Genomic DNA, 19,500 nt, shown 5'->3' with positions numbered 1-19,500 from the left:
AGGGCTTGGGCCTTTTGGCCCAGCCTAAACAGAAGGGGTATTTAAGCCCTATTCTCTTCTCTCCCCTTTCTCTCTCTCTCTCTCTCTCTCTCTCTCTCTCTCTCTCTCTCTCTCTCTCTCTCTCTCTCTCTCTCTAATTCCTTTCTTCCTCCTGTTTGTAATTAAACTCTATAAAAGGTTGACTGCTGACTTGAGTTTTCATTTAGGAATTACATAGCTGAATTCCTTGGCGACCTTAAATTAATATATATCAGTCTTTTAAAGTGATTTCCTTGTCACAGTAGGCACAAGATACATATAAATTAAGACCAAAATAATCTTGGAGGGAAAGGTGATATGGGTAAGGAAGGTTGCAGGACAGACCATAGGGTGGACATTGTAGAAAACCAAGGACCCTGGGAGACAGAAAGGAAGAGATAGTGTTCCCAGGAGAGGGATCTTCATGGCTGAGGTCAATGGCCTTCACCGTAGCGTGAGGAGAAGAGAGTAAGAAACGGGGAAGATAAGAACATACCAGGTTAGAAGAACTTTTAAACAGGAATTTCTATTGGATCCTCGGAGCCATGGGGAAGCACTAGATGGTAGCAGGTGAGGGAATGGCTTGGGAAGATCTGCCGCCCTTTTAGAAAGTCACTTTGGCTAGTCAGAAGGGAAACCCAACATGAGGCAAAGGCAATGGTCTAGGCAAAAGGCAAAGAGGTCCTGAACAAGAGGAGTGCTTATGTGAGCAAAGAGAAAAGGCCATACATGGGAAGGGATGTAGAGATAAGCAGGTCAAGATTAGGTAACATATGTAAGGGAGTGAGCAAGAATGAAGAGCTGAGACTGACACCAAAAGTTCAACCTTGGGTAACTGGCAGTAGGGTAATGCCAGGAATAAGGAAGGTCAGAGGATGGAGGGATGTGGTAGGATGTCTGGAGCATCCTGAGCTTGAGACACATATGAAACAGTCAGTTTAAAAATATCTAAAAGGCAACTTGTCATGGAACTAGAGCTTAGGAGAGAGATAAGGGATATAAACCCTTGTAATGGACTGTTTTAAAAAATCAGTGATTGCCAGAAAAATAATTAGTAGACCACTATTCTGAAGGAACTGAGGTTTCTACTGCATAAGAAAAAAATATAACAAGTATATGCTGCACAAAGCTAGGAAATCAAGTTTTTAAAAGTTTTTACTTCTGCTGACCCAACAGGCCCCTCAGGCAAACAACAAGGAAGAGAACTGTGGCACTTAGCAAGGAATCCAAGGCCCAGGGTAGTTGCTCTAATTTCATCTCCCAGGCTAAATAAAAGCAGCCAAGTTTGATTAGCAAGGACTAATTGGCTGGAAGAGTAAGAACTTAACTTCTAAGAAAGCAGGGAAGCTTAGTTGAGCATTCACAGTCAGCATCTGAGATGCAGGGCAGTGTCTGAATGGGAAGATCTGAAAAACAGAGGTTCCCCATCTCCAAAGGAACAGCAGAGCATTTGAGCAAGTCTTGAACACGAGTCCTTAACTTGGGGTCCACTGGAACATATGGAGAGAGTTCAGGGAATTCATGAACTTGGATGGGAGAAGAATTTGCACCCTTTATTTTCACTAGTCTTTGGTTCTCCTCATAATCCTATATATTATTTTAGTTTGTACATTTGAAGGCATTATTCTTTTTTTAAAAACCCTTACCTTCCATCTTGGAATCAATACTGTGTATTGGTTCCAAGGCAGAAGAGTGGTAAGGGCTAGGTAATGGAGGTCAAGTGACTTGCCAAGGGTCACACAGCTGAGAAGTGTCTGAGGCCAGATTTGAACCTAGGACCTCCCATCTCTGGACCTGGCTCTCAATCCACTGAGTTACCCAGCTGCCTCCTGAAAGCATTATTCTGATAAGGGGTCCATGATACCAAAAAGGTTAGGAACCTCTGGTCTAGATAGAAAATTTTTCATTAATCTTTTAATTCCTCTGACTATTACCCTAAATGAATACTATAATGGCTACAAAATCAAACTTTTAATGAATCAAATCACTTTTGGAAGGTAACATAGACTCAGAACCAGGGAGATATGGGTTTAAATCCTGCCTCTGACATCTTTTGTGTGACCCTGGGCAAGTCACTAAACTTTGCAGTGTTCTAGGAAACTCTCTTAACTTACTACAGTATGTGTCAGGGCTGGGTTACAATCTAAGTGGCTCTGGACTCCAATACTAGTACTTTCCCCATCAGACCACACTATCTTTTGGTAGCCAGTTCATGGAAGAGGTAGCATTTGAGTTGGGTTTTCAAGATTGTATAGAAATTCAGCAATTAAATTAGTGAGTTTGTTCATTTCAGGAAAGGTGGGGAACTATCAAAGAGTTTCCTCATTTCAGAATTAGATTCAGTAAAATTACAGGTTCAGTCCATCTCTGTAAGTCTCTGTATAACAGAAGAATCTCACTACCTGCCCACCTGGAGCTCTCTCATTAAAATGTCTTTTCTCTGTTGACTGACTGGCTGAACCATTTTCGTCCCCAATTTTTTAAAAGGCACAAGTTCCCCCTAGTGACAAAACAAGTATATTGCAAGTGGAACACAACATCAAAATAATTTGATGTAGAATAAAAAAAATATTGAGAATGGCCCCAAATGGTGGGAGCAATACAACACAGACCCCAACAGTTAATATGAGTGTCCCAGCTTGTCTGTTAGGGGATGTTTGGGGACACTAGGTAACTCACAAAGACAAAGAATTACTGGAACTATAGAACAAGGTAATTTATTTGTAAAACAGCCTTCTCTCTTCTAACTTTTAGGTTCAGACTTTCTTTGTCTCAGCAGCTGTCATCACATTTCACAAAGTTTACAAAGGATGAATAATCAAAAGTATTGCATTTTACTCCCCTCCCTTGATGAATCACTCAAGAAAATAAACATACTCTAGGGAACAATTGCCTTGAACTTTTCTTTTCAAAGTGAGGGGAAAATGGACTTTAAAAAATCAGTTGTGTTCAGTGAAGCTTAAACCATTATACCCTGTCTTAAACCAACATATATTCCAAGAATACAGGTGATTCCTTCAAAAAATACCTCCAATGCCAAATCATACAATAATATCAATGTTGTTTAAAAGCAAGTAAACAAACAAAAAAAATCAGATAATAAACAAGTATTGCTTTTTGAAAAGGAAGAAGTCATCTACTATAAATAATCATTTAAATATTCTTTTGCTAGGTCTAAAATATACTCCTTCCTCAAGAAATACAAATCTCATATTCCTTAGGTTTGCCCTTCTCCCAAAGATTTTTCTCTATTTCAATTGGTTTCCATAAGTAGTTACTTCACTTGGCACTTGGCTGTGGTTGCCTTTTCCCTGGCCACTAATTATTTGATGGCATTTTTTTTTAACTTTATTGACCTAGAATCAACCCAAGTTCTTCTTCCTTATCCTGGAAATAGCACCATCTTTCTTATATAGTCTTACACCAAAGGGTAATGCCATTATTTTGTTCCAAAATTTTTAGTGGCTCCATTTCTTTTAGAGAATAAAGGTCAAACACTTAAACACCTTTCCTTGGTGGTCAAGCCCCTCCACAATCTCACCTACCTCTGACCTTTCCAGTCTTAATCTATATTACAAATCTTTATGCATTCTACTCTAGTTAAGACAAATTATTCTCCCCCCCCAGATACTGAATTCTTCTACTGCTGGACCTTTGCTCACACTTTCCTATGCTTGTAATGTTCTAATTCCCCCAATTTAATTGCTGAATTCCTACACAATCTTGAAAACCCAACTCAAATGCTACCTCTTCCATGAACTGGCTACCAAAAGATAATGTGGTCTTATGGGGAAAGTACTAGTATTGGAGTTCGGAGCCACTTAGATTTTAACCCAGCCTTGACACACTACTAATTGGGCAACTGCTGTCTTCTCCGAGATTATTTCCTCATCTGTAAAATGGGCATAATATTACATGCATTGCTTATTTGTTCACTGGGCTGTGTAACTTTCAGCATTATATAAATGTGAGCTACTTGTTACATGAAATCTCCTAGGATTCCTTCAGGGGACAATAAAGTCCTATAGTCATACCCCACCCCACCCCACCCCACCCCCGCTTTTATTTTTAATTCTCTAAAGCACTGGCCATAGGATACAACATATAGGTACCTGAGTTGAGGCTTGGCTTTCCCCTTCCTCCTCATTCCCACCCCCCAGATGATAAGCTTCATGAGGTTACCCAGGTTGTGCCACTGATCTGCCTACTCTTTGTAACCTTCCATCCATACTTAAGGAGATCATTAAACCTTGTAGACAAAGTGAAGAAAGTAGAACCAGGAGAACAACATATAATCAGCAAAATAACATTACTGGAGAGGAAAATAAAGCCAAAAGCTGAATGATAACCATGATTAGACAGAGGGAAGAGATGAGGAAGCACCTCCATCCTCCATCACCATGATCCTTTATAATACTATTTTTTTTCTTAAAAATAATTTACATCATATACCAGAGACAAGGAGGAAGAACTGGACAATCCCCAACTCGACCCAGCACAAAGAGTATCTTAACTGAACAGCTGCAAATCTTATAGCAGGCCCATCAGGCTGTCTCTGCAGAGTGTGCAAACCCCAGGCAAGTTACAAGCATGTGACAGTATTCCCTCCACCTCAGAAAAACAGCTAAGCAACAGCATATAGAGAAAACCAAAATTAAAAATCATTCCAAAATGAGTAAAAGAGAGAAAAGATCTACCACAAGAAAAATATTTCAGCAACAGAGATGACCAAAATGCAAATTCAGACAGCAATACAAAAATGAAAATGTGCAAACCATCAAAGGAAAATGTGAAAGGATATCAAGCCCAACCTCACAAAAAAAAGATAAAAAAAATAATAATAATAAAAGACTCAGAAGAAAATTAGCAAAGAAAATGATAGGAGGAAAAATGACAAGAGTAAAACTGTACAAACAATTATTATCAATTAAATATCAAATAAATATCTATTTCTAAACAACAGTGTTATCAAACTCAAATAGAAATGGATCCCTGTGGGCTACATATTGGCTTAGAAAATGACAAATTAGCATTATCTATATGGCATTGTGCTTGTATTTATTCTGTTAAACATTCCTCAGTGACCCTTATGGCCCCACTTGGGAGTTTTACCAGCAGTCTTGGCTAGGACTAGACATGTTTGCTTGAAAATACTTAACAAAAATCTGTCGAACTTAAAAGTATTATGTTGTTTTGTTGACTTTAAGCAGTACACACTGATTTGTAGTTATTTAAATGTGATTACTATGCATAGGGTTTTTTTGGTCATATATTTTATGTCAGATGGATAGAAACAATAACATAATCACAGATTGGGAAAGAAACACTTCAAAAGTCTAAATAACAGGGGGCAACTGGGTGGCTCAGGGGACTGAAAGCCAGGCCTAGAGAGAAGAGGTCCTGGGTTCAAATTTGACTTAGGTCATTTCCTAGCTGTATTGCCCTAGGTAAGTCACTTAACCTAGTCCTAATTGCTCTTCTGCCTTGGAACCTATACACAGTACTGATTCTAAGATGGAAGGTAAAAGTTGTTTGGGTTTTTAGTGGGTTTTAATGGGTTTTAAGCCTAAATAATGGCTTTTTGTTGTTGTTTCATTCTTCAAAATCAAACACATCCAGGAAAGTTGTGAGTATCCAATTCATTCCCCAAGATAAATTTAAAATGCTCCAAGAAAAAGGTGCCTTCTAAATGGAACCACAGAACAAATAAATATTTGGGCTAATGAAATCTCTCCATCCTCCTACAGTATTGCTAACACAAGGCATGTGGCTATGGTGCTGCTGACACCAGTCAGCTTTAGAGCTGGCTTAGGAAGCTTCTGGTCAATCATGTAGGTTTTGCCTCTCCCCTGGTGTACCCTGGCCCTTTAGGTGGGGCATGGGGAGACCCTGAATATGGAACGTGGCCTTCCCTGGCATGTATAAACCCCACATGGCTGGTGGGGTTTACTTGACTGCTTTTCTTTGTTACTTGTGTTTTTTGTTAATTTCTGACATGGGCTAGGAGTGGATATCTCAGATGAGTATGATATAATTAAAAGTCATCGACAAAACTTAAAAAGGAAAAAAATGAAGAAAAGATTACTTACTAGTTTCTATCTAAGGCACTGGGTAAAACCAGGACCATTCTGGGGCCCATACTATGCATTTATAAAAGGGCCAGGAGCTAAAGAGAGGATTAAAAAGAATAGGGAATGAAAAAAGTACCTGAGCAGCTCCCAAAGCCTTCATTGGAGTCTGGAGTCTGTCAGTTTTTTGGCTTATGTTCAAGTGTCCCTTGCCCACAATAGAAAAAGACCAGAGAGAGGGCATTCACTCATCTTATCAGTTTGTTGTTTTATGTACATTTGATGGGTTATTTGCATAAAGGCAATATGGTTCACATGATTTCCTTGCAGAGATTAAAAAAAAGGAAATGATTTAATCAGATATCCAAAGGTAGTAAGAAGCACAGAAGGGATTGCTGTTTACCTAATCCTGTAATCCTCATGATGAGCAGAAACAAATTACCACCAACCAATCAAGAAGCATTTATTTATTAAGTGCTTACTATTGTAAGAGAGAGAAATCTGGAAACTTTAGGAATAAGTCTGGAAGAGCTGCAAGAATCCTGCAAGCAGCAAACAGGGGATGGGTACAAAGTATTAAAATTATGGTTGAGACTGAATATTTAATTGGTGGTCACCAGGAATTTAATTTCTAAATCCCAAAATGAATTAGTAAAATAAAAATATAATTTATGGTAGTTTCTTTTTACAATAGAGGGAAAATATTAAAGAGGAGATAAAAGGAGAGACAGACACAGAGAGAGAGAGAGAGAGAGAGAGAGAGAGAGAGAGAGAGAGAGAGAGAGAGAGAGAGCGCTCTGACTTCCTCTGAGCCAGTTAGAATTTTTAAGGCACCAGTCAGGGGAAAGGAGTCTCAAGTTGATGGGCCTTCTCGGCAAGGAACTAAGTCAGCCTTTAAATTCACCTAGGTGACCATCTAAAAGGAAAGTAGTTTGAGGCCTCCTGCAAAAGCACCTCCAGGGGTCCAGTTCCACAGCCAAGTGTCTTCACTCCAAGTCTGAGTGTCTGTCTTCCAGTCTCTCCTCAAGTGACTCTCTTCACTCCAAGCCTGAGTGACTGTCTCTTTCACTCCAAGTCTTAGAGTCTCTCTTTACCTCCATCCTAGAGTCTGTCTTCTAGTCCAACTTTGAGTGATTGATCATCACCACTCCAAGTCTCCAAGTCTGAGTCACTAATTGATCCTTGTGTGTCTGTTTCCACTATTTAAAGACCTTTTTCTCTTGTGTCACCTCCCCTAAATTTTATGTCTACTAATCACAGCAGCCACTCCTCTCCAGGACTGCCCACTCTTTCACAAGTGGGTCACAGACCTCCCACTTAATGTATGAAATGGATATTCATACCATTTTGTGGTTAGTTCACACCTTTTTGTAGTTAGTCCATACCTTTTTGTGGTTAAAATGGGTAGATCTACTTTAAATGCTGGGTTTATGCTTTGGGGATTAAAATCTAAAAATAAATAGGGGATTACAACTTAATCTTCACAATCAAGGAAGAGCCAAGTACCTTCATTGTTACAATCAGGGGAGAGCCAAAACCAATCTTTACAAAAGGAACTTGGGACCATGGAGGGAGAGAAAAAGCTGATCAGGGGAGTTGAAACTGACTCCTGACTGAGAGTTCCTGGGCAGAGGGTTTTGACTCTGACTGAATCTCAAAGTCAGTGATCTTTCTCTCCCTGAATTCCTGATCCCAGATCCTCCCAAACCCCAGTCAGTGGACAAGGACTTTGAGAGACAGCAGTCCACAAAGAAGATCTCTATAGCTCCCTTGGAACCTTGAACCAGGGGACACTTGCTGTGCCAGCCAAGAAACCAGGGTTTCTGTACACGAATTATCAGAATTGAGCTGTCTAACTTTTGGGGGAAGAGTGTTAATTAGATAGGGACCCTCCCCTCTCCCTCTTTCCCTCCTGAGTCTCAATCCTTACCATTCATCATCCCTGTCCCTTTCCTGCTTCCCTTGAATAAACTCAGTTATTAGGACCCAGAACTGCCTCCAGCTTTATTAGAAGACAGCTTGAACTGAGGGGGGAGAGAAATAGTCTCTCTCCCTCCAGAAGAAAGAGGCTTAACACCTGAAATTTCTTTCAACAAAGATCCCAGAGAGCCTGGAAGTAGGAGTTGAAGGCAGCCATAGCCATAGTGAGGGGGTATAGTCAGAGAAGAGGTGGGGGGGGGGAGGGGAACGGGACACGGGACACGGGACACGGGACACAGACAAATTCCATCCTCCTCTCCTCTGACTAAACAACAACACCTCCTCTCATTCTGCCCTTGCCTAAAATAAAGAAAACTCCATTCCCTTTTCACCCTTTCTTCCTTTATCATAAATCTCTCCCCTTTTGTCACCTTTATTACACTATCCTTCAGGTACTATGCTAAAATCTGGAGATATAAGCAAATAAGAATCCCTGCCCTTAGGGAGTTTCTAGTCTAATAGAGGAGATAATATACATATGGAATTAACAAATAACACAAGATACACATAGAGAAGATGGAATATCAGCTGGGGAGGTTGTAAAAGCTGTGAGGACCAGGATAATTGCAGTTATGGGTTATTAATTGCTGCAGAGAATGCAGAGATAAAAAATTTAAGAAGAGCTCTAAATCATGTGAACATATAAATTTTACACATGGTTACTTCAATGTGTCAGCATTAAGAAGACAGCAAAAATATTTTGGAAAATATAGCTCAGGTTTAAGAAAGGACAAATGTTTGAGGGCAATTCAAAAACTGCACATTTATATATTATGTAAACTTTCTTCCAGAAGAGAATCAGGTCTTAGACATTACAGGCACCAAAAAACAACAAGAAATACAATTAAGTATATTTTAAAAGATAGAAAATGAATGGTTACCAATGTAGAAGTTGTTTCTGGCTCAATTATCACTAGATAGTTAAACCATGAACTAGTTTGGACAATGGACAAAATCAACACCAGACTAAGAAAGAAAGAAATCCGAGAAGACAGCATTGCATGCAATTACAACAGCTAAAACCTGACCAACTTTTTCAAACAAACTACTGAAGGATGGAAAATGGGTAAAAGAAAAAAGTGACTAATTATCATATTTTCCAAGACAAGTTTAAATCATGCAAAGGAATTATCCCAATAAGAGGCCAAAAGAGTTCAGAAAGTATTGACCAACAAACATTTGAACTCCTTGAGGGACATAGTAGACACTGGCCACACAGAATGAAAATATAAACTAAACTATAAAACTTCATATAGAAGCATGGAAGAATATGATTAGTGCTACCTAAAAAAGCACAAAGAATACTAGAAGAGAAAAGAAATCTGTAGAAAGTTTAGTCTGAGACTCAAGAAAGTTAGACTATCCCAAGAATATTTATAGATGAAACTGGGAAAATAATAAATCAATGGGAAAATGTCACATTCGCAAAAGCAAAAGACAGTCTCCTGTGCTACATTTAGACTCTATTTCCTTTGTTCCTAATGTCTCATACAACATGAATATGGCCTCACCACTCCCCCCCAACCCCCTCACACGCAAAATATGGACCAGAGCAAGTACACAAGGGAAAAAAAAAACATACCAGTGGTAATACAATGTTTTTTAAACCCTTACCTTCTGTCTTGGAATCAATACTGTGTATTGGTTCCAAGGCAGAAGAGTGGTAAGGCCTAGGCAATGGGGGTCAAGTGACTTGCCCAGGATTACATAGCTGGGAAGTGTCTGAGGCAAGAATCGAACCTAGAACCTCCCATCTCTAGGCCTGGCTCTCCATCCACTGAGCTACCCAGCTGCCCCCAGTCATATAATTTTGATAGCACTGAAGGAGGGATTTCCAAGAAACTGAAATAGGGAAAGATAGGAAAGTGAGATAAGTCAGATTTGTGTTATAAAAAATGGTGATCCATCAGTAATTACCATTCCACATGTTTATATTCTCATTTCTCGAAAGTATTTATAAAAATGACCTATACTCGTATTAAAATTATCCTTGGGGAAAACAGAAAAGAATAGGCAAATTTCCATGCATAATTTACTAAGAGTATTCGTCTTCACAGTTACACAACTGAAAATATAACTATAAGGAACATAACCTTTTACAGGGCTTCTTATCTGTTGTTATTATTTTTATACTTTTGACTTATTACATCAAAATCCAACCTCAGAGACTCTCCTCATTCAGTGTATCTTCCATGCCTATGTTAAACTCAATTGAGATTCCTTGACTGATGTAGAGAAATAACTTTGTTCAGCAACTCTGATTATCAATATTAAGCAAAGCAGAGAACAGGAAGACCATACATTTATCGAAGTGTCACCAACACAGAACATGTGCTTTGCACAATCCCAAGGGAAGAGGTACATACAATCTCATGTCAGAGAAAATCTAAGTCAGCCCCCTTGTGTTAAAGATGGGGAAACTGAGGCCCAGAGAAGTCAAGTGTTGGTCCAAGGTCATGCATGTAGCACATGGAAGAGCCAAACCTAGAATTTGGGCTCCAAAGCCAGAAGTACTATACCATGGCATGGTACATCTAGAATGGAGGGAAAGTGTCCTATAATATTCTGATACTTGGTGCCATCATCACAACATCACCTAAAACAAGAGGCAACTGGACTAGCTTATCACTAAGGCCCCTTCCAGGTCTAAAACTACCATCTTGGAGCCCAGCAGAAGATGGATTTAATAATCTGTACTGGGGGGGTGGGGGGGTGTAAATGGACACGCAGCTGGATTGACCACCCATTGAGTGAATGCATCAGTGTATCTATCTTGGACAAGCATTCAAGGTCGACAATAAACTGAGCACAGAATCAAAGAGAAGGAAGAGAATAAGCCTGTATTGCATCTGGGAAACTGCAATGTTTTCAATGACTCCAAGCTGCTTTGTGTTAAAACAAAACAAAACAAAACAAAAAACAGATCAACCATCTTTTTCACATCAGTATTTTTTCTGGTGAGACTGTATCACTTGCAAGTCATGGAACATGACAATCTCAAAAGAATTAGAATTATTGGGGGTGACCCAAAGGACAATGACAAGACACAATGCAGGCATATGCTGGATGCAACACATCACTACACATGATTCGAACCCAAGAATTGCATGAAAGATGTCCAGGAAATGTAGACTAGGAAAAGAATGTAAACTGTAGAGCACAAGCAAATAATAATAGATGGACGTACTAAGTACTGCACTGGCACCCACATAATGCTTTAAGATCTAAAAGAAAAGTCTCCAGCATATAGGCCAGATCCTCGATGGAGGATTCTTCCTTTGTGGAGGATTCATAAGCTGGCAGAGAGATTTTATGATCTATACTACTAGAGAAAGTTACCCACATTACTGAAAACACAAATGCATTTAAGCATTTCTTTGTACCTTGTCTCCTAGTTTCATGCAAAAATGTAGATAATGGAGGTTAAATGTTTGCATGAAACTAGGAGACAAGGTACAAAGGTTTTAGTTGTGAAAAAGTCAAGTGTGGAACAAAACTTACCTAAACACTTTTTCTAATGTGTTTTTCCCACTAAAAATAACAAAGTAATGATAGAAACTATATTAACTTTAGCAGTAGCAACTCCAGAAGCTGCAAATTTTGGGCATGTATGAGTATGAGTGAGAATAATACATGGGCAAAAAAGAGTGGATAATTTCTAATATGAAAGGATAAGAGTCAAATAGTCTAATGGTTCTCAAAATTTAGAGTTTCACTCCAACATAAAGCCTCTGTCTTAGACAAATTGGTTCAAATTCATTTGCCTTTCCTTCCCCCGACCCCCTCCTTACCTCCACCCAAATATTGAGCTTTACCACTTCTAAAGAAGAGAAACATATGCAACTTGAACAAATAGTACATATTGCTATATACGCTTGCAATGCATCTAAATATGTTTATTTTGTGAGGTAGGAATCTTTTAGCTATCATGAAATAATATTAGGAATGGGGACTCTACCATTTGAAAATAAATGAATAAGAAAAGCATTGTTTTCATTATTAGTGCATGTTACTTAGCAGAATCATGAACAAAAAGGACTTAAAACCCCATAAATTATTGAAATGACTCTTCATTCTGCCATAATTTTGATTTCAAAAGAGCTTGGCATGGTACTAAATGAATTGGAAATATCTGAAATTGACAACAATGTGAAAACTGAAAGATAGATTTCTATTTTGATTTCAATTTCCTTTCCTTCCTTTTTCCGCATTTTTGAAAAAGAAAAAAAAAACTTAAACCTATGCTCTTTATTAACCCTTAATTTCTAGGGGGAGTTTAGACTTGGATCAAAAATATATTTTCATCTTTGTCTTGTGTTGGTGCCATACATTCTCTGAACTATCTACTCTGAGATGACTTAGAGCCTTGCCCAAATTGAATTCACATGTGGCGATGCAGAAAAATCTTCCAAAACATCTGCTTACATTGTGTCTGGTTTTTAACAATTACAATTCCTTTTGTTTCCCTGGAATAATTAGTTCATAATTATATTACTCCACCATAACGTCTCTCACATTTGTACCTTCCTTTCCATTCCTCCCAGCCCAAACTTTAATCTTTCACATATCACCTGGACTATCTTATGACAACAACCTCTTAACTAGTTATCCTTTCTCCAATCTCTTCACACTCTAAGTCCCTCTAACCAAATCAAAGTAAAAGCCAGTTTAGTGTTCCTAAAAACACTCCCTTTGCACATTCTGCCTCTTCACCTTCTCAAATCTAACCCGCTTCATGATTACATATAGAACAAAACCCAAACATCTTTAATTTGGCATTCAGCAGCAGCTCACTTCCTGCTTTTCCAGTAATTTTACTCCTATACAAAACCTCAGTCCTTTGGCCATACTGGTCTAGTCTTTCTTTCCTAATGGCAATACCTTCTTAAGGAAACATAGGGCTAGTGAGTAAAATGATTTTAGGAATGGACAATGAATGGAAAAGGTCAAAAACTTAAAACATAACCTTCTCTGTTCTTTTTTAAATACTTTATTAATAAATGATATAAAAGTTAAGGCATGATACAAATAAAAACAAATATCTAAGTATGAATCAGATATCCTTGGTGCTGAATTCAACTGTCATTAAATTCTAGTTTTTATGTTGTTTTTCTCCCTCATTTTCTATCTTAGGGCTTCTTTGTGACTTTTTCCTCTCTGTTCCAGCTAACTTTTAAAGACTGCCAGTTGCTGCTTTGTATTTTCTTTTGTTCATATTTTGTACTTACTCATCTTTGTAGATATTCTTCCAATAAAATGTAGGAAGAAACTGCTTTTTTGTCTTTTCACCCCTTCTATACTACCTACACAATACCAGACACACAGAAAAAAATGTTTGTTATATTGCTGTCAAAGGTACAAATTCTGCTAATAACACTTCTCAATGCCCACACCACAACGGGCATGTAGTGTTCTAATCTGTTCTTTAAAATAGATCTGACTCTATGTTCTTCAGACAAAGACCCTCCCATTCTCCTAGAGAAGTTTAATAAACAGTGATCTGGAGAGAGAAGATGGCATGGATGCTAGAAGGCTGGCGTTGGAATCAGGAAGCCCTGTATTCAAGTCCTGATTCTAACACAAATGGCCATGGGCAAGTCAACTGGCTTCTCAATTCTTCTAGCAGTTCATTAAGACTCAGTCACAGAGATAAACTCCAATGACAAAATCACAAGTCTCAACTTAAAATAACTGCAAATGAATCTCAATTCTTGGTAAAAGCATTACCTCCCCCCTCCCTAAACATCCTTTTTGCTCACTAATTGGTCTTTTTCTCTTGAATAAGCATTCTAAATCTTTTGAAACATAATTTGTCTAAAACACACACACACACACACACACACACACACACACACACACACACACACACACACACACAAAATTCATAATGGAATGAATGTCAAATTGGCTACCAAGAGATCTGGGTTGGAGTCACAGTTCTACAATTTATTTGCTGTGTGATGTTGGGAAAATCATTTCAGTTCTCTAGGCTTCACATTTCTCACATGATCATAGGAGAAGTACTTTGTACAGTAGCATGTAGATGCTTAATAAATGCTTATGCTTATTCCCTTAATACAAAAACAGCACTACTGACATGGATGATGCTTAAGGCTCCTCTCATATCTCACATTCTGTGACCAGGATTTCCTAAGGAACAATGATATTTTTTTTCCTGGTACATGTTTACCTTGAACACCAGTTAATGATCAAAGCAACTACTTGCAGGGTCACTTGTGACTTGGATTCTTATTCATGACTCTCATTCTTCCTAAAAATCTTTGTTGTAAAAAGTCATTCCCATCCTCTACCCCCACCTCAAAGTGAATTTTATCAGCTGAATCCTGGGTGGGACAGATAAGGTTCAGAAGAAACAGTGATGTAGGAAATGGGGTAACTTGTAATACACAAAGAAAACCCATCTTAGTTCTGGTATATTTGTGCTAAAAGAAGAGAGAAATGGTCTGCATCCTATTATCTTAAAGACTAATCCCCTTTAGTCATCTGGAAGAGAAAATGGTGCTGATTCACAAAGAGTCAAGAGAAAAAGGAGAAAAAAAGCATAAATCCACAAAAAAAAAAAAAAAAGCAGGTGGGATTCTGTTTTCTGACCTGCATGGGATTAATCTTCACGGAACGTTCAAAGCACTCCACACATTCTTGGAACTCTTTGTTGCGAAGATGAAGAAGCCCCTTGGAACGCTGGGCACGAGCACTCCTATGCTTGGACAGCTCCCAGGCCTTGTCGTAGTAATGGTGGTCTCGAAGCACATCCCCGAGCAAACAATATAAAGATGGTGTTTCTTTCTTCTCTAATTCTTGCCTTAAGATTTCTTCTGCCTGATAGTAATAGAAATAATTCAACTGCTTAATAAAGGAAATCAATGGCCCATCTAAAGCATACAATAAATTACTCAATCATAGAGTAATCCCACATGTTTACACATTTTTATTGGTTTCTTAAGAATCCATACACAACAGAATATGACATCTTGGACACAGACTGAATTAGAGATGAATGCCATAAAGAAAAACAACTACCCTTCCTCGCACACTTACAGCTCATGGAGAAAGAAGAAAAAGTTGACTCTTTTGTTTGGAAGTTAGGTGCCTGCTTTGACCAAGATAAGTCACTCCAGCCAGGCAGACTGTGAAGAGAGATGTGTGAAATAGAGTTTCTTCTACGTCACCCCTTCTCCATCACACATTTGATCCATTATGGGTTTGTGTAACAAATCAAGTGAAATTTGGGGGAGTTTTGAGGAAGCCACAGATCATGCAGAAAAAGTGTAGAAACAATAAAATATATGTATGATATCATAGGATATCAACATAGTTTATCTTTTAGTATCACAAATATACAATTTATTTTGCTATAAAATATTGCATAAAGGAAAAAGAAAATTCAGACTACTTTTCTACAAAGGGAGGGCCAAAAAACTTTATAGGGATTTTCCATATCAAGAGGGTGCTGCATGCACCCTAACTTCTGCCATGTGGAAAGGATACCTATAAGGGCATTGTGGCTAAATTGTCACAGATGGAACCACAGAATCTCAGCATACACGGACACCTCAAAGACAAGGCAGCAAAGTAGTACAGTGGATAGTCTGATATCAGAAAGACCAGAATTCAAATCTGGCCTCAATACTAGCTGCAAGGCATTAGACATATCACTTAGCTTTTGTTTGCCTCATTTTTCTCAACTGTAAAATGGATATACCAATACCACCTACCTCAAAAGGTTGATGTGAGGATCAAATGAGATCACCTACGTAAAGCTCTTCCCTCAATGCCAGGCACACAGTAGGTGCTATATAAATGCTAAGCTACTATTATTGTTGTCATTGTTATTATAGTCCAACAGCCACTGCACAGGATTTTTCTCTAAATCATTTTCACTACCACCATCACATGGTCCTCTAGCTTCTACCCAAATACTTATACTTGTAATAAAGGTACAGAAACAACAACAATAATATTACTAACTTATATTTCTAGAGTCACATCAGAGATCACTTCATGATTCAGCGGAAGTACAAGCATTCTCATGACCACTGCACAGAGGATGAAAAAACTGGAGACATCAAAGGTCTAGCTGGCAGATCTTTCCCACTGGGGGAGGGAGGCCCTGGAGAGAGAGAAAAGGTGGCTGTGGCACCCTGCAGGAGGCTGAGAGGCTGCAGAAAGCAGACTCTGAGAAGAAATGAAGTAGGTGGAGATGCCGTGATCTCTTAGGTTTGCACGGCCCCCTGGAAGAGGAGGTGTTAAGTCAGAGGGGGCCCTCTCACGGCCCAGGTCCAGAATTGGATGAAAGGGAATAAGGAAATGTTTAACAAAATAAATAAAAATGCAACACAAAATAGATTCTATTAATTTTTGCCCCTCTTTCCTTCTTTTTTTTCTTTAAACCCTTACCTTCGGTCTTAAAATTGATATCCATGTTGGTTCCCAGGCAGAAGAACAAGTGGTAAGTACTAGACCATGTGGGTTAAGTGACCTGCCCAGAGTCACACAGAAAGTGTCTGAGGTCAAATTTGAACCCAGGACCTTCTCATTCCAGACCTGGCTCTCTATCCACTGAGTTACCTCGATAGCCCTATCATTTATGGTTTTCTAAGTCAATACGAAGCCTCCATTTCTGGTCAAGTGGAATGAACTCTAGACTATGAAGCAAAGTGTAAGAGCTGGTCATGAAGCCAAGTGAAGTCCCCTGTAATCTGGAAGGCTCAGTTTCACATCTCTAAACCAGTGGGTTTAGATTGGATAATTCCCAAGGCCTTTTCCAATTCTAACTTTCAGTGGTTCAGTCTCAACCATTTCTCACAACAACCTGATGAAGCGGACAGACACAAATCTGGTGCCTGTCCTGAAATCTAGCTCCTACTACCTGTTTAATCACTATTTGCTAGAACATGGTATAAGGATGATATTGAAACTGTATCCTTACTTGTATAGTCTCTTCTTAATTATTGATAAAAGGACGCCTCTTAAAGGTGAGAAGTTGGTACCCTCTTGGGCCTAGTAAATTGACTGGCTGTAAAAAGTCTCAGGGACAGATATATAAAAACACCTATTTTAATATCTTAAAATTATAAGGAAATAAAAAATAACAGGGTTCAAGGATAAAGGGTTCCCTAAAAACTATGGGGTCTCTAACTCAAACCCATACCCAACTCCAAGGTCATGAGGAGCCCACTTCTGTCCAGGAAATCAGACATGCTCTTTCTCCTTATCTCTATCTTTCCCAAAATCTATCTAGCTCAGACTATTTCTAATATCTCATAAGATAATATCTAAATCTTATGAATACTCTCTCAAGATGTTATTTCAGTAACTGTTGTACAGCCAGCCTAGCCAAAAGTTTGTTCTGGTTGAGGAAGAAATGGCTACCTGCCTGGGTAGGCCAAAGCCTATCCTCTCTCTGCTTTCTCACAGAGATCAGAGAAAAAGATCTTTTCTTCCTTCTGTCAAGTCTTTTCACTTCAGCCACTGCCAAACAGTCACTTTTCTCTTCCCAAACTGCCAATCTGGTATTCCCAAAGGTTTCACAGGGAATTTGCCAGAGAGCTAAGGAAAAGCTGCCTTCCAGACCTTGCTTACCCCAGAGAGCTCAGAGAGAGAGTTCACAGAGTCCAGACAGTGACAATTGGAAACCTCCCACTCTTATAACCACCTGAGAATTCTAGCAGCATCTTTGTCTCCAAATTCTAGTTGGGTCTAAGACAGTCTCAAAGGATAACTGGATCCACTCCTGTCATTCACTTATAAAATCAAAAACCTAATAATGGAGAGGGAGGCCAATAAATGGACACTCTCTATGGAGAGAAGGGGAGCAGGATGGGGAGGAAGCTGGAAACTATGCTCTAAAGGCCTCAAGAGAGTATCTGGAGAGGTTTAGCCCAAAGTTTAAGGACTTGTTTTTCTAACCTTTCTGTAACCTAACTTCAGCCCTTAGCCAGGTGCCTGGAACTTAGTAAATGCTTAATAAATGCTTGTTGCAAGCAGCTGGGTGGCTCTGTGGATAGAGCACCAGGCTTAGAGACAAGAGGTCCTGGGTTCAAATCTGACCCCCAGATACTTCCTAGCTGTGTAGCCCTAGGCAAGTCACTTCACCCCAATCACCTAGTTCTTGCCACTCTTCTGCCTTGGAATTGATATTTAGTATTGATTCTAAGACATAAGGTAAGGGTTTTAATTTAAAAAATCAATTTAATTTAGAAAACGAATGCTTGTTGAGTAACATGGTAGCAGTGTTCAAATATTTTGAAGCCCATCCTAGGAAAGAGGAATTGATGCTTGTTTTGCTTGACCAGCATGAGGAACAATAGGCATAACTTAAAATAGGTATTTTCAGTTACAATTAGGGGAAAGGTTCCCAACGTTTAGTCCTGTCCCAAAGTGGAACGAACTCCAGCCGAGGTCTTCTAGCAACCAATGGAAGAGTTCTGGTCAGGGAAGATTACTCAAGCTATGAGGCAGGAGGAGACCTTGAAGGTCCTTCTATCTCTGCAATCCTCATTCCTTTAGGAGAACAATGGCTCCTTTTGGATATGGTCAATGATAGGAGAGGCAACACATGATTCTTTTTGTTTTTATGTGTGTATAGAGATGTAGATATACATATATATGCTCACACGCACACCACACACACAAACACACAGAGCTCCTCTCCCAAGGTATTATTCCACAGGTATTCATTAAGCATCTCCTTTGGCAAAACACAATTAACAAAAATGAAACACTGACTGGTCCTGAGGAGCTACTATTCTATTGGGGCAATGCAACACAAATATGCCTGAGTAAATAAAGAATAAATGGAGGGGGAACCAAAAAATAACAACTGCAGGTTGCAGGAAAGTCTTCCTGAGAGCAGAAGGCACCCGAGATAAGCCTTGAAAGAAGATAGGGATTCAGAGGGGCAAAGAGAAGGAGCAATTGTATTCCAAGCCTGGGAGCATAGTTTGTAAGAACACACAAAGTGTAGAACAGAAAAAGAGAATGATATGCGAACATTATAGATCTCATTTTAAATTTTATTTATTATTTAGATCTTAAAAGACCTCTAGATCTTTTCTCCTTAAATATAAAATAAATTCAGTTTGTAGCTGTCAAAAAAAAAAGGGATACAAAGGGTACAGAACAGAGATCTGTATTATGTTTTGTTTTGTTGTGTGGGGTGGGATATGGTGCTATGTTAAGCTGTATTATGCCTCACACTTAGGGACTCCTCACTTTTCCAAGTCCTGTTGCCACCTCTGTGGGCTCTCCCTGTCTCCTACTGCCTGTTGGGACTACAGACCAGGGCAGGCAACCCTTTCAAATCAGTTTTATCCACTTTCAATGAAAAGTGTTATTTTAAAACCTAAAAATGATGGGAAATTTCTAAAAATGGGACAAAATAAGTGTTAGCCTAAAAAAAGTCTTTTCACAA

General features: G+C 38.9%; 1 protein-coding gene across 1 annotated transcript in view; it reads right to left on the bottom strand.

Annotated features, from left to right (window-relative positions):
• The window catches only part of TTC27 (tetratricopeptide repeat domain 27), a 227,793-nt gene that overhangs the window by 68,858 nt on the left and 139,435 nt on the right, over positions 1-19,500 (bottom strand). Inside the window, exon 13 of the mRNA XM_007476051.2 lies at positions 14,679-14,906. Within this exon, the coding sequence (XP_007476113.2) occupies positions 14,679-14,906 (228 nt within the window). The remainder of the gene's footprint in view (positions 1-14,678; positions 14,907-19,500) is intronic.

Source organism: Monodelphis domestica, chromosome 1, assembly GCF_027887165.1.
Source record: "Monodelphis domestica isolate mMonDom1 chromosome 1, mMonDom1.pri, whole genome shotgun sequence".
Taxonomy (NCBI): domain Eukaryota; kingdom Metazoa; phylum Chordata; class Mammalia; order Didelphimorphia; family Didelphidae; genus Monodelphis; species Monodelphis domestica.
This window is presented reverse-complemented; position numbering and strand designations above follow the sequence as displayed.